Source organism: Grampus griseus, assembly GCF_964374135.1.
Source record: "Grampus griseus genome assembly, chromosome: 19".
Lineage (NCBI taxonomy): Eukaryota > Metazoa > Chordata > Mammalia > Artiodactyla > Delphinidae > Grampus > Grampus griseus.
This window is the reverse complement of record NC_139013.1, coordinates 13,482,863-13,496,774: the sequence shown is the minus strand read 5'-3', so window position 1 is coordinate 13,496,774 and position 13,912 is coordinate 13,482,863. Positions and strand designations below refer to the sequence as shown.

At 50.9% G+C, this 13,912-nt stretch overlaps 1 protein-coding gene across 2 annotated transcripts in view; it reads left to right on the top strand.

Moving 5' to 3' along the window:
* The first annotated feature begins 5,367 nt into the window (after positions 1-5,367).
* The window catches only part of RYR1 (ryanodine receptor 1), a 118,158-nt gene continuing 109,613 nt past the window's right edge, over positions 5,368-13,912 (top strand). For both annotated transcript variants that reach the window (XM_082676282.1, XM_082676281.1), the window contains exons 1-6: positions 5,368-5,562; positions 10,475-10,594; positions 11,712-11,816; positions 12,862-12,936; positions 13,025-13,103; positions 13,442-13,554. In XM_082676282.1, the coding sequence (XP_082532408.1) occupies positions 5,515-5,562; positions 10,475-10,594; positions 11,712-11,816; positions 12,862-12,936; positions 13,025-13,103; positions 13,442-13,554 (540 nt within the window). In that variant the 5' untranslated portion in view covers positions 5,368-5,514. The remainder of the gene's footprint in view (positions 5,563-10,474; positions 10,595-11,711; positions 11,817-12,861; positions 12,937-13,024; positions 13,104-13,441; positions 13,555-13,912) is intronic.

Sequence of the window (13,912 nt, the reverse complement as noted above, 5' to 3'; positions counted from 1 at the left end):
ATTTTTAAATTGAAGTACAAAAAAGAGTCAAATCGGAAGTGTTTAGGTTGTTGAATGGTGACAAACAGAATATGCCCCTGTGACATTCACAGAAATCAAGAAATAGAACATTTCCATTCCCCATAAGCCCCCTTGTGTTCCTTCCCAGTGCTATCTCCCAAAAGTTACCAGTAACCTGATTTCTAACAGAGTAGTTTTGCCTGGTTTTGAGCTGTATATAAATGGAAACAACTATCTGGCTTCATTTTTTTTTAAATTATTTATTTATTTAGGCTGCTCCAGGTCTCAGTTGCGGTGTGCGGGATCTTTAGCGGTGGCATGCAGGATCGTTTATTGCAGTATGCGAACTCTTAGTTTGTGACATGCATGTGGGATCTAGTTCCCTGACCAGGGACCGAACCCAGGCCCCCTGCACTGGAAGTGCGGAGTCTTAGCCACTGGACCACCAGGGAAGTCCCTGGCTTCTTTCATTCAACATCATGTCTTTGTGATGCTTCCATGTTATATTTAGCTGTAGCTCATTCCTTTGGTTGTTGTAGAGTCTTCCCTCATGTGATTAGTCCATGATTTATTGATTGATTTTCCTGTGACGGACATTTGAGTTGTTTCCAGTTTGGGGCTGCTGTGAATAATGCTGCTGCTGTTATTCTAGCCCCTGACTTGCGGTGAACACTGTGGTGTGCATTTCTGTAGGGTAGATACCCGAGAGTGGATTAACGGTCACAGTATTTAGTATGATTCTGCCAAACCTAGTAAGTGAGTCCATTCAACCAAAGCTCTTTTAGAAGTCTAGTTTTGCACAGAAAGAAGTCACCATGGATTTTTTTTCAGGCCAGAACATTTAGACGAGCACAGAGCCCATTCTCTTTAGCTTTTCCATTCCATGCCATGCCGTATGGTTGCAGACCCTCTCCGTGTTTTCCTCCACCTGCCTTTTCTCTTCTCTCTCCTTTGATCTCAAGAGTGCTCTCTGTGATGTGCTGTCTGTCTGACTCTCAGCCTATCTCCTCGGCACCTGCCTTACAAGAGGTGATGTAACAGCCCTGGCTGAGACCAGCTTATAGTGGGAGAGTGTCTCCAGGCCCCCAGGACTCAGAGAAGCCTCAGAGAGGGAGACGGGCAAAGGTCCCTGGCACTGGTATAAACGTGTGCCGCCCTCATGGCCCTCGGGGATGGTTAATACCAACAATGACACCAACAACCGCAAAGGAAAAGACTGCTGAAGCAAACCACAAAAACTCATGAGGCAGAAACAGGATGCATTTGATAACATCCAAATAAAGATTTCTTTTAATGAGGACACCATGGAACAAATATCAGATGACAGAGAGGAAAAACAGTATTTAAAGTGTGTAACATCGGGACTTCCCTGGCGGTCCAGTGGTTAAGACTCCGAGCTTCCACTGCAGGGGGCGCGGGTTTGAGCCCTGGTCGGGGAACTAAGATCCTGCCTGACTCGTGGTGTGGCCAAAAAAAACAAAAAAAGAGAAAGTTTAAAATCAACAAGAGATTAATATCTAGAATGGAAAAGGGACAGCTGCAAGTCAGCAAGAGAAAAAGACAGCCGCTCTGATAGAAAAATGGGCAAAGAGGATGAGGGTGAGGAAGAGACTCCAAAACTCTCTAGACAGGCACCTGAGAAGGTGCTAGAAATTATTGGTAGGAGATCAGGGAAGTGCAAATTGAAACAACAGTGAGTCATCCTATTTGTCTGGCAAAAATTAGAAGCTGGAAAAATGCCAAGTGGAGGCTGGGGCCTTGGGGACGGAGGAGCCCTTATGTATTGATAGGGGACAGCCCTTCCTGAGGACCGCTTGGCGCTGCAGTCAAATTAAATGTGTGCGTGGAGCTGTGACCCCACGGTTAGCTCCTGGGTGTTCATACCGAGACCTTCTCCCTCAGTTCCACGTGGGGACATATACAAGGAAGTTCACTGCAATGGTATTTTGGGGGAGGTGGGGGCAGCCTGGGTGTCACCTCCGCAGGCGGGAGGGGGAATAAACAGAAGGGGACAGTCACCAGGGAGGCCTGCAAACCCCCCGCGGCCACAGACCAGGTGTCCACAGAGCAACATGGGTAGGTCCTAAAACACATAATGATGACTGACAGAAGAAGGAAACGCCATTAATATCTTATGATGTAATGCACAATGACACAGAATAATTTTCTGTTATATATACAACTCTGAGGGAAAACGTCATATTTAACATGCAAGTGTGCATTATATAGTGTATGACAGATACACATAGAGCTGTTACTTAACTATATTAGCCTAAATATCTAATTATATAATTACACATTATATAATCTAATAATATGGTACAAACCTATGTGCCATTACAGTTGTGTCAATAAATCAATATTTAACTATGTAACACATAGCAATCTATTATACCTTAACATTTTATGTATAATTTTATTGAACTGCAAGATATTGTTTTGTATAACTTATTAGATACCATTACATGTTAATAATTTTTCTTTTGGCCACACCGCGTGGCATGTGGGAATTTAGCTCCCCAACCAGGGATCGAACCCGTGCCCCCTGCAGTGGGAGCGTGGAATTCTAGCCATTGGAGCACCAGGGAGGTCCCAATAATAATTTTAATAGATCCCTGTATCAATCCGTTACCATGTGGTAGGTGCTAATTGGTTTCCTCATGGAATCTTCTCCACAACCCCAAGAGGTGGGGAATATACTAAATTAGTCTAGTTGACAGATGAGGAAACTGAGGCCTAGAGGCATGAAGCTACCTGCCTGGCAGGAGGTCCAGGTGTGTGTGGCATCCTGTGTTGGGCCTCTAGTCCCCAGAGCTGCCAGTTTTAGGGAACTGAAGAGGCCCTTTGCCCCATCTCCCCAGATCCCAAGCCTATTCCAGCACCCCCTCCCCCCAGGTGGCCAGGAACAGGAAGGAGCTGGTTGCCCCTCTCAGTGCTCCCTTACTTACAAAGCCCAGGGTGCTCATCTGCATAAGGGTGGCCCAGCTAGTGACCCTCATTGGCTCAGGCAGCCCCTGGGGAGACAGAGGATTAGAATTCTGAGGGAGTATAGCCTGGCCCTGGTGAAGTGGCTTTTTGTTGTAACTGGGAGATTTTATGCAAATATAGAGACAGTATAGTGGAATGGTTAAGAACCTTGGCTCTGGGTTCAAATCCCTGGCTCAGCCTCTGTGTGACCTTGGGCAAGTTACTTCACCTCTCTGTGCTCAGCTTACCTCATCTGGAAAATGGGCACCATACAAGTACTGACTTCACAAGATTACTGTGAGAACTACAGTCATCCCTCAGCATCCACAGGGGTTTGGTTCCAGGACCCCCTTGGATACCAAAATCTGTGGATGTTCAAGTCCCTTATATAAAATGGTGTAGTATTTGCATTAACCTACGCACATCCTCTGGTAAAATTTACATCATCTTTAGATTACTTATAATAACCTATTACAATGTAAATGCTATGGGAATAGTTGTACACACAATGCAAATGCTATGGAAATAGTTGTGGGCCTGTGGCAAATTCAAGTTTTGCTTTTTGGAAATTTCTGGAATTAAAAAAAATTTGTTTTTGATCTGCAGTTGGTTGAATCTGCAAATGGAAAACCCACAGATATTGGGGGGGGCGGCTGTACCTCATTTATTCAGGTCGTGTCCTTAAAACCATGTGTGGCAAGGACCATACATTTTTATTTTCTCCTCTAAACAATGAAAATAATAGCAGGATTGTTGTGAGAACTAATGAGATGCAGTGAAAAGATCGTAGCCCAGAGCCTGAAATGTGACAGGCACGCAAAAGACTGTAGATATTAGATACTATGCCTATTACTCCTGCCTCATAAGTTTTTATAATAATGTTGATGATGACGAAGACCATGATGACACTAGCAACACTTACTTAACATTTTCTATGTGTAGGTAGCTTTTTAAATTATTATTAATTAATTTATTTATTTTGGGCTGTGTTGGGCCTTTGTTGCTCCACGCAGGCTTTCTCTAGTTGCGGTGAGCGGGGTCTACTCTTCGTTGCGGTTCACGGGCTTCTCATTGCGGTTGTTTCTCTTGTTGCAGAGCACGGGCTCTAGAGCGCAGGCTCAGTTGTTATGGCTCTCGGGCTTAGTTGCTCCGTGGCATGTGGAATCTTCCTGGACCAGGGATCGAACCCGTGTCCCCTGCATTGGCAGGCGGATTCTTAACCACTGCGCCACCAGGGAAGCCCTGTATAGGTAGTTTTTAAATACAATTTTTAAAGGTTACTTTTCAGTTATTACAAAATATTGGCTATATTCCCCGTGTTGTACAGCATGTCCTTGAGCCTATCTTACGCCCAGTAGTTTGTACCTCCCACTCCCCCTCCCCTTTATGGCTCCTTCCCCGCCCCCCCACCCCCACTGGTAACTACTAATTTGTTCTCTATTTCTGTGAATCTGCTTCTTTTCTGTTATATTCTCTAGTTTGTTGTATTTTTTAGATTCCACATGTAAGTGATATCATACAGTGTTTGTCTTTCTCTGTCTGACTTATTTCATTCAGCATAATGCCCTGCAAGTCCATCCATGTTGCTGCAAAGGGCAAAATTTCGTTCTTTTTTTATGAGTAGTATTTCATTGTATATATGTACCACATCTTCTTTATACATTCATCTGCTGATGGATATTTAGGATGCTTCCATCTCTTGGCAATTGTAAATAATGCTGCTATGAATATTGGGTGCATGTATCTATTTGAATTAGTGTTTTGGTTTTTTTTTTTTTCGGTTACATACCCAGGAGTGGAATTGCTGGGTCATATGGTAGTTCTATTTTTAGTTTTTTTGAGAAACTTCCATACTGTTTTCCACAGTGGCTGCATCTGTATTGGTACAGTTTTAAGTGCTGCAAATAATCTAATTTAATCCTTGCAGCAGCCCTGTGAGGTAGGTACTATTAATATCCTCCTTACCAGTTGAGGAAACTGAGGCACAGAGCGGCGAAGTGACTTGTTCAAGGTCACACAAAGGAGTGGCAAGACAGGGATTTGGATCCAGTCTGTCTCAAAGTCCATATTTTTAATCACTGTGTATGGTGCTTTTTAAAGCCAGGAGACCTAGTGCGCATCCCCTCTCTGCTGTATGACATCAAGCAGGGGCTTCCTCATTCAGAGCCTCAGTTTGCTCTCTGTGAAATAGGAGAATGATGGCACCTTCCTTATCGCGAAGGGAGAGAGAGGGTAGCTGCCTTAAAGACACTCCCCTAAGCGCCCCCACCTCAAGCGTACCTTTGGCCAAGGTTTGGGGTTTGTGGGCGGGGCTCCGTCAAAGGGGCGTGGCCTTGGCCGTCCTGCTCCAATGGGGACCCGGGGGCGGGGACCTCCTCCCAGCTCTGTCCAGCACACGAGTCCTCCACGCAGTTCCATCTACGCCGCGGGTGCCTCTGTCGTCCCCAGAGGTCTCCGACCCCAACTCGCCCCCAGTCCACCCGTCCAGCCTTCGGCCCCCTCCTCTTAGCCACCGACCTCAGCCCCAGCACCTCTGGCCTCGACATCATGGGTGACGGAGGAGAGGGCGAGGATGAGGTCCAGTTTCTGCGGACGGTGCGTATCTCTGTGTTGGAGTCTCTGGGACTATCTCTCTGGTCTGAGTGTCTCTCTGTCTCCGACGTCTTTGTCCTGATTGCTGGTGGTCTCTGAGACTCTGGGGTCTCTCCTCTGTCCCTTTGGGTGACTGTCACTCCGTCTTTCTCCGTTTCTGTCTCTCTTAGTCTCCCCCATCTTTCTCGTCAGAGAATTAGCAGAATCTGGGACTACAGAATGGGGAGGAGGATCCTCCCTCCTCCACCCTCTCTTCTGACACTAGCGATTTGTCCCAGAGAAGGGGGCCGCTGAGAGAGCACCCCCTCCCACCACTCTGGAAGCAGGCACTTGGGGAAGGTGGTTCTAATTCCTGAGCTTAATTTAGCTGTCCCCTCCCCCACCCCCCACTTAGCCCTAATTCTCTTTTTGCTCCAGACTCTGACCTATTTAAATTCTTGGGAAGAGGGCTGTGGTGGGCTGAAGGACACAACTCCTTTGAACTCCCAGCCCTTGAGGGTCTCCTGAGGGTCCCCCTGTTTCTGGGTCTTCTTTCCCCACTTGATTTTGGAGAGGAGGGTCAGATATGGCTACTATCTATCTCTATCTGTCTCTATCTATCTCTCCCTATCTGTCTCTTTGGGTTGTCTGTGTCTCTGTCTCTTTCCATCTCTGTCTCCCTGTCTCTGTCTCTGGCTTTGTTCTTCGGCTTCAGGCCCTCTGTGTTTCTCACTGTGTCTTCAACTCTGTCTCTCTCTGCATCTCTGACCCTCGGCAGGCGGGGGGGCAGGGATGGGAATTGGAACAACAGGTGTCCCTCCCAGAATAGTCCACTTTTCTGGGGCCTGGGCAGGGGACAGGGAGAGGATGGGGGGAGGGGCTGCCCATCTCGAAGTCCTTCCCACTTTTCCCTCCCAGTGGTTCTACTGGGTGTGGGGCTGTGAATATGGGAGGGGATATTCTGTCTTCTGGGCCAGGTCCACTGATCCTGCACTAGCCCCTCCCCACCCCCTCCAGGCCCTGGGAAATGCTGACACAGCATTCCGGCCCCAGAATAGGACCCTGGTGAGCCGGCTCTGGTTTCCTGGGAGGGAGGAATGGACAGCTGGGGCTGGTAGTGAAGGATAGGGACAGCTGGACATTCGGCCATGGGAGGAGGCCTAGCTTCACCCTAGACTCTTGCACTGGCTCCAGTCCCTTAGCAGACACCATGGGTTGGGCTCTCCCCTCCTCCCAAGCCCTAATAAGACCGTGGCCATGGCCTTGAGCCCCTGAGCAGCCACTCTACGTCAGACCCCATGCCCAGGGCCTCAGCCTCCTGAGGCATCTAATTATATTCTTGCTGCCCTATCTTCTGAGGTAGGGCCCTATCTTTATCTCCCTGGGAGTTTTGAGGGAAACCGAGGCCCGAGTGGGAGTCACTGACCAAGGTTAAGGCCAGGAAGTGTTATCTCTGGATGCCCCTGGGGGCCAGCCCTCCTGCTTTCATAAGAGGAAAACTGGGCTCAGACTTGCCTGGCTAGCCAGTGTTGGATTCTAGAGGCCTGGCCTTGACATCTCTTGGCCCCAGACTGGGTCCATTTTCCTGAACTTCACTGAGGTTATGTGGTGGTTTTCTCAAACTTTTTGGATCTCATCCCACTGGTAAGAAATATATTTTATATTGCAACCCAGTACATGCATATATTCACATACGTTATAAAAAGTCAACTTTACTAATAGAGCTATAACTGACATGCAATAAATTGTACCCCTTTTAGGCGTTACAGTTGACAAGCTGTACACACCCATGTAACCACTATCATAATCAATAGAACATTTCCCAGAAAGTTCCCTTTGGCTCTTTGCAGGAATCACCCTGCCCTTCTGCTTTATGTCACCATAGATCCCATAAGTCACTAACTAGTGTTTCATATAAAATATATGCTCATTTGTCCTGCTTCTTTTGCACACTGTAACATTTTTGACATGAATCCATGTAGTGTGTATCAAGAATTCATTTCTTTTTGTTGCTAAGTAGTATTCCATTGTGTGAATACGCTACAATTTGTTTATCAGTTCACCTGCTGATGGACACTTGGGTTGCCTCCAATTCATGCTATTATGCTCAAATTAGGTGCATTCACACAATTTTTTTTTTTTTTTGCGGTACACGGGCCTCTCACTGTTGTGGCCTCTCCCGTTGCAGAGCAACAGGCTCCAGACGCGCAGGCTCAGTGGCCATGGCTCACGGGCCCAGCCGCTCCACAGCATGTGGGATCTTCCCGGACCGGGGCACGAACCCGTGTCCCCTGCATCGGCAGGTGGACTCTCAACCACTGCGCCACCAGGGAAGCCCCACACACAACTATTTTTAACTGAAACAAGTTTCATGAAATGCAGGTAGCCCTTAGAACACAGGGGGCATGCTGCTATTTTCTGTTCTTGCTCTACTTTTATTTCACTTTTTAAGCATGATGGGCATGGTCCCCAAGTTCATTTCATTTCCTTTTGATGGGTGGCAACATCCAGCCCTGCCCAGGCTGGGGTTCCTCAAAGCATGGCCCATGTCAAAACCTCCTGGGGGCAGGTTAATGGTCCAGATTCCCTGCTGACCCCAGATCTACTGAATCAGGCTCTTGGTGTTGAGGGGGAGACTGGGGCAGCAAGGAAGTTGCATTTTTAACCAGGCTACCCCCCTTCATTCTGATGCAGGAGAAAGTTAGAGAATCATTGGTGTAGGGATTAGGCTCCCTGTCCCTGGTTTATATCTTGGTTTTGCCATTTGCCTGCTTCCTAACTTTGGGCAAGTGATTTTTAGTTTTCTCTCTGAGCCTCAGTTTCCCAATCTGGAAAATGGGGACAAAAATATGTACCATAAGGATTCAATGGGTCCATGCAAATATCTCTCTGGGCTCGTCTCCTCCCACTTTCTCCCTTGATCCTGATGGCAGCAGCGCCAGGCTGTCTCCCTTGCTTTTTCTGAACACCCACGGCCCCAGGCCTTTGCACAGGCAGACTCCTCTTCCAGGAACTTTCTTCCTCCAGAGATGATCGGGCCTGATTCCTTCTTGTTATTCAGACAAGGCTCAGCTCAAATGTCACCTCCTTGGAGAGGCTGTCACTTCACCCCCCTCACTGATGTCATCTCTACCCCAAACTCTTACATCACCCTGGGTTATTTTTTCCATAAACTTATCACTGAAATTAACATTATAAATTGATTCACCTGTTCATTGCATTTCCCCCCACAAGGATGTCAGCTCCACAAGGACAGGGAATTCGTCTGCTTTATTCGCTGCTCTATATCCAGTGCCTAGATCAGTGCCTGGCACATAGCAGATGCTTAATCAGTGTCTATTAGATGAATGTAAAGCCCTGAGCATGAGGTGTAGCAGAGAGTATGTACTTAATAAATGCAAGCTGTATGATCCCTGTGAATACACGGCATATGCCAAGATGTCGGGGATGGGGGTAATAGGACAGAGCAGTCCTGGGGCCTCTCTCTCCCTCCTCCCAGGCTGACAGAAAGAATGAGGGCTGCCTGTGTGGGGTGAAGCCCAGGATTTGCTGGAAGGGCTGGAGTCTGTGTGACTTCAGGCACAACACCTAGCCTCCTTGAACCTGTTTCCTTTGCTGTAAAATGGAATAATCACTGTCTTAACTGTGGTTAATCACTGCGGTCTCCATCTGTTTTTTTTCCCCATCAATTTTGATTGAAACCTCTATCAGTAAAAATGTGGAGCAAACCCCCACATACATTTATATTAGTTATGAATGTAACATGGGCTATTCTACTAACATATCAAGAGGTGGTCTAACGTTCTAAAAGTGGCATATTGGGACTTCCCTGGTGGTCCAGTGTTTAAGACTCCACACTTCCACTGCAGGGGGTGTGGGCTCGATCCCTGGTCGGGAAACTAAGACCCTGCAAGGGAAACTAAGATCCCACAAGCTGCGCCGGCTGTGTGACCTCAGGCAAATCACTTCACCTCTCTAGGCCTCTGTTTCCACAGGTTCACATACTAGGACTTACCTCAGAAGGGTGTTTATTTTACTTAAAATTTTAATTAATACCCTCGAGATTATTTCAAACTTAGAGAAAAGTTGCAAGGTTACCTCAGAGAACTCCCATGTAGCCTTCAGTCATTTCCCCCAAAGGTTAGGATGTAGCATGTCTGCTTTATCATTCCCTCCATCTCTCCCTCCCTCTCTCTCCCTATTTTTTTCCTAAGCTGTTTGAGAGTTAGCTGTGGACATGATACCCTTAACCCCTAAATCCTTCAGTGTCTGTTTCCTAAAAAAACAAGGGATGTCTCTCAGAAAACCACAGCACAGTTATCAAAATCGGGAGATTTCGTACGGCTATGATACCATCATCTAATTCACAGTCTGTTTCACCTTTCACCACTCGTCTCTATACCGTCTTTTATGGCATTTCCCCTCCATCCAGGACCCAGTCCAGACGCTGGCACTGCATTCAGGAGTCATTAGACAGCACTCCTTAAATGAGAGCTACTATTAAAATAACACACAAAAGAATAATTAGATAAGGCTGAACTTAAAAGCCATTTAACTTGAGGCACTCGTATCTTCCACCCTCCAGTGACTCACCTTGTGGACCCCCACCTGGGAGTCCTCTGGAGTCAGTTGGACTGGGGTTCAGATCCCAGCTGCTTCTCTTATCAGCCGTGTGGCCTTGGACAAGCCATGTCCCCTCATGGAGCCTCAGTTTCCCCATTTTAACGTGGGGATGCCACTGGCTTGGATCTCATGGGGATGTTAGAAGCATGTACAGTGCTCAACACGGGCCCCTACTTGATAAATGGCGAGGGTGGCTATTATTAGTCACATCTTTTTCACGAGGAGAAAGGGCCAGGTGGGTGGCCCATGGTACAGTGTCTGCGGGATGCGGGTGGGATGCGGGCCCCCACCCTGACCCTCTGCCCGTCCCCAGGACGACGAGATGGTCCTGCAGTGCAGCGCCATGGTGCTCAAGGAGCAGCTCAAGCTCTGCCTGGCTGCCGAGGGCTTCGGCAACCGCCTCTGCTTCCTGGAGCCCACCAGCAATGCCCAGGTCTGTGCAGGACGGAAGGAAGAGGGGGGCCTGAGGGGCAGAGAGCCTGGGGCCCAAAGAAGAGGGGTCTGGGAGTCTGGAGAGGGGATGCTGACAGGAAGGGGAATAGGGAGGGGGGCTAAGAGGGAAAGGGGGCTGGAGGTCTGAGGAGGGGAGCTGGGGTCCTGGGGGAAGAGGGAGGGGGGTCTAAGGAGATAGAAGGTCTTGAGTTCAAAGAAGAGGGGATCTGAAGGGGGTGCTGATAGGAGAGAAAATGGGAGGGGGCTTACGGGGGAAAGGGGCAGAGGTCTGAGGTGGGTGGAGGTCTGAGGAGGGAGGGGCAGGGGGTCTTAGGAGGCAGGTGTCTGAGGGGGCAGAGGGTCTTCAATCCAAAGCAGAACAGCCTAGAGGGTCAGGGGGTGCCTGCAGGGGGCTGACTGGGGAGGGGGTTGGAGGCTGAGAGGTGGGGGGATCCTGGGGTCTGAGGCTGAGGTGAACTCAGGCTCTGAGGGAGGAGGTGACCTGGGGGGATGGGGCGGAGGCTGGGAGAGGGAGGAGACCTGGAGTTTGACGGGGGAGGAGGCCAGGGGCCTGAGGTGGGCAGAGAGTCTTGGGTCCAAGGGGGAGGGTGTCTAAGTGCTTGAGGTGCCTGGGTGGGAGCCTGAGGCGGGAGGTGTGAGGTGGGGCCTTGCTCCTGGGACTTTGAAGCAGTGTTCACAGGTGTCTGAGGGAGAGGGCAGGAGCTGGGACTGTCTGCTCGTTACAGCGGGAGTTGGGGCTTCCTTTGGGGTTGGAGAGATTTGCGTTTTCTGCCGGGAGGGCAAGGAGGGGGCTCCCGGAGTCGGATGGAATGCGTCTGACAGGGCCTGAGGCTTCCTATGGGATTAGGTGTGCTGTGGAAACTTCTGTGAGGTTCGGGTGGGGTACAGGGGTGTGAGGCAGGAGGCAGAGCAGAGGTGTCTTCTGGGATGTTGGTGCGAATTCAGGGTGTTTGAAGCGGGAGGCAGAGGGCAGGGCTTCTTGGAGGGCTGGGTCGGGTCTGGGTCTCTAAGGGGTGTAGGTATTTAGACTAGGGGCAGGGCGTGCACCAGCACTCTGGAGCCTTCAGGTCCCCCGTTCACATCTCCCCACCCCCCAGAATGTGCCCCCCGATCTGGCCATCTGTTGCTTCGTCCTGGAGCAGTCCCTGTCCGTCCGAGCCCTGCAGGAGATGCTGGCCAACACCTTGGAGGCCGGCGTGGAGGTGAGGCTCCCACCCAGCTGGGATGGGTGGCAGGGACGGGTGGGAGGACCTGGGGGTCATTTACCATCTGTTCTTCTTCCTCTCTCTGCCCTGCCCCCCACAGGCCCTCAATTTGGATAAGTGGGTAGGTCTGGCCTTGGGTGTCATCTGTCCTTGCCACCTCTCCTGACCCCAGGTGGGCCTCTTGGGTCCACACCCTGCACACAGGGGCTGGGGGTTCTTCCCCACCCCGGTTGTCAGGGTCTGTGGAACCCAGAACAGGCCAGGCAGGAAGGAAGGAAGGGGGTGGGGGCTTTTGAGCCCCTGTTCTCCCACCTGCTCCTTTCTCCTCTTTTCCATCCTTTCCTCCGACCCTCCTAGCTCTTCTCCGCATGGGACCTCTCCCCTCATCACCTCCCTCCATCCCAAGTGTGAGTCCCCTCTGGACCCACATGGTGGGTCCACCATGTGATCACGTGGCCCCATCACATGGCCCCCTCAGAGCATGGGCATGTGAGAGCTGGGATGGGGGGCATGATGCCGTCGAGTGCTGGGTGTACCCACCCACTCCCAAGAGGCGCAGAGTCTTCTTGGGCCCGGGGGTGTGTGGCAGCACAGGGCAGGTCCCTGTGGGTGATGCTCCAATGTTTAACAGCTGGTAGGACAGTACCGGTGCACAGCTGTGTTATGACAGGTGAGAGCAGAGGGAGCTAAAGTCTGTGGAACACGAGATACGGGGGCTTCCCTGAGTGACCCCAGGTATCTGAACCTCTGGAAGAGGGGTTCAGCCCCCTGAGTGACTCTGGGGCCTGGTTAACAGGTTGAAGGACAGAGTGGGCTTGGGGGAATAGAAAACACCCCACCCACAGGCTTCTCAGAGACACAGACCTTGCTTCCCCTGGAAGCAGGGAACCTGAGGCAGAGACTCTGTTGTGGGTCTGAGCTGAGGCTTCTTCGCATCCAGGCCCGAGCATGGTGTCTTCTGGGAAGTGTATTCCCACCTGAGATAGGCCAGATGTTTCAGGGGGGTCTATTCTCACTCTGTGTCCTCCCCTGCCCCCTGCAGTCGTCCCAGGGTGGGGGACACAGGACACTCCTGTATGGCCATGCCATCCTGCTCCGGCACTCGCACAGCGGCATGGTAAGTGCGTCCAGGAGGGGCCGGGGCGGCGGCAGGGGCCAGGGAGTGCAACGCCCGCCGGGTGGCTGACTCCCCTCTACAACCCTAGTACCTGAGCTGCCTCACCACCTCCCGCTCCATGACTGACAAGCTGGCCTTCGACGTGGGACTGCAGGAGGACGCAACAGGTGCAGGGGCTGGAGGGAGGGGCTACGATGGGGATGCCGCAGGCAGGGAGTTGGGATTCAGAAGGTCTGCAGAACCCCGGGAGCGGGCATGGGGATGTTCCAGGGGCAAAGATGGGGGCCTTTGGGGCTGAGAGTCTGGGGGTGTGGATGAATACATTCTGAACAGAGAGACTCAGGCAAGCAGGCAGAGAGTCTGAGGACAGGAACGGGGGACTGTGAGGCAGAGAGTTGGGGGCACTAAGAGGAGAGCTTGGGACGGAGGGCTTGGGAGGCTCCGTGGCTGGGAATGCCTTGGGGAAGAGCGTTCTGGGCAGCCCTCACCCCACCCCCACCCATAGGAGAGGCCTGTTGGTGGACGACACACCCGGCCTCCAAGCAGAGGTCGGAAGGAGAGAAGGTCCGAGTTGGGGATGACCTCATCCTCGTCAGCGTCTCCTCTGAGCGCTACCTGGTGAGTAGCACCTCCCTCACCACAGCTCCTACTGCTCCTGGGGCTGGGGGCACACGGGATCCACCCCATCTCCTCCTCATTGGTTTGCCTGGTCTCTGGCCCCAACGTCCTGACTCCCAATTTCCAGTTTCCATCCAATTTCTGGTTTCTGACGCCCCATTTCCTGACTTGATCTCGGTTTCTTTTCTTTCTTTTTTTTTTTTTTGTGGTACGCGGGCCTCTCACTGTCGTGGCATCTCCCGTTGTGGAGCACAGGCTCCGGACGCGCAGGCTCAGTGGCCATGGCTCACGGGCCCAGCCGCTCCGCGGCATGTGGGATCTTCCCGGACCGGGGCACGAACCCGTGTGCCCTGCATCG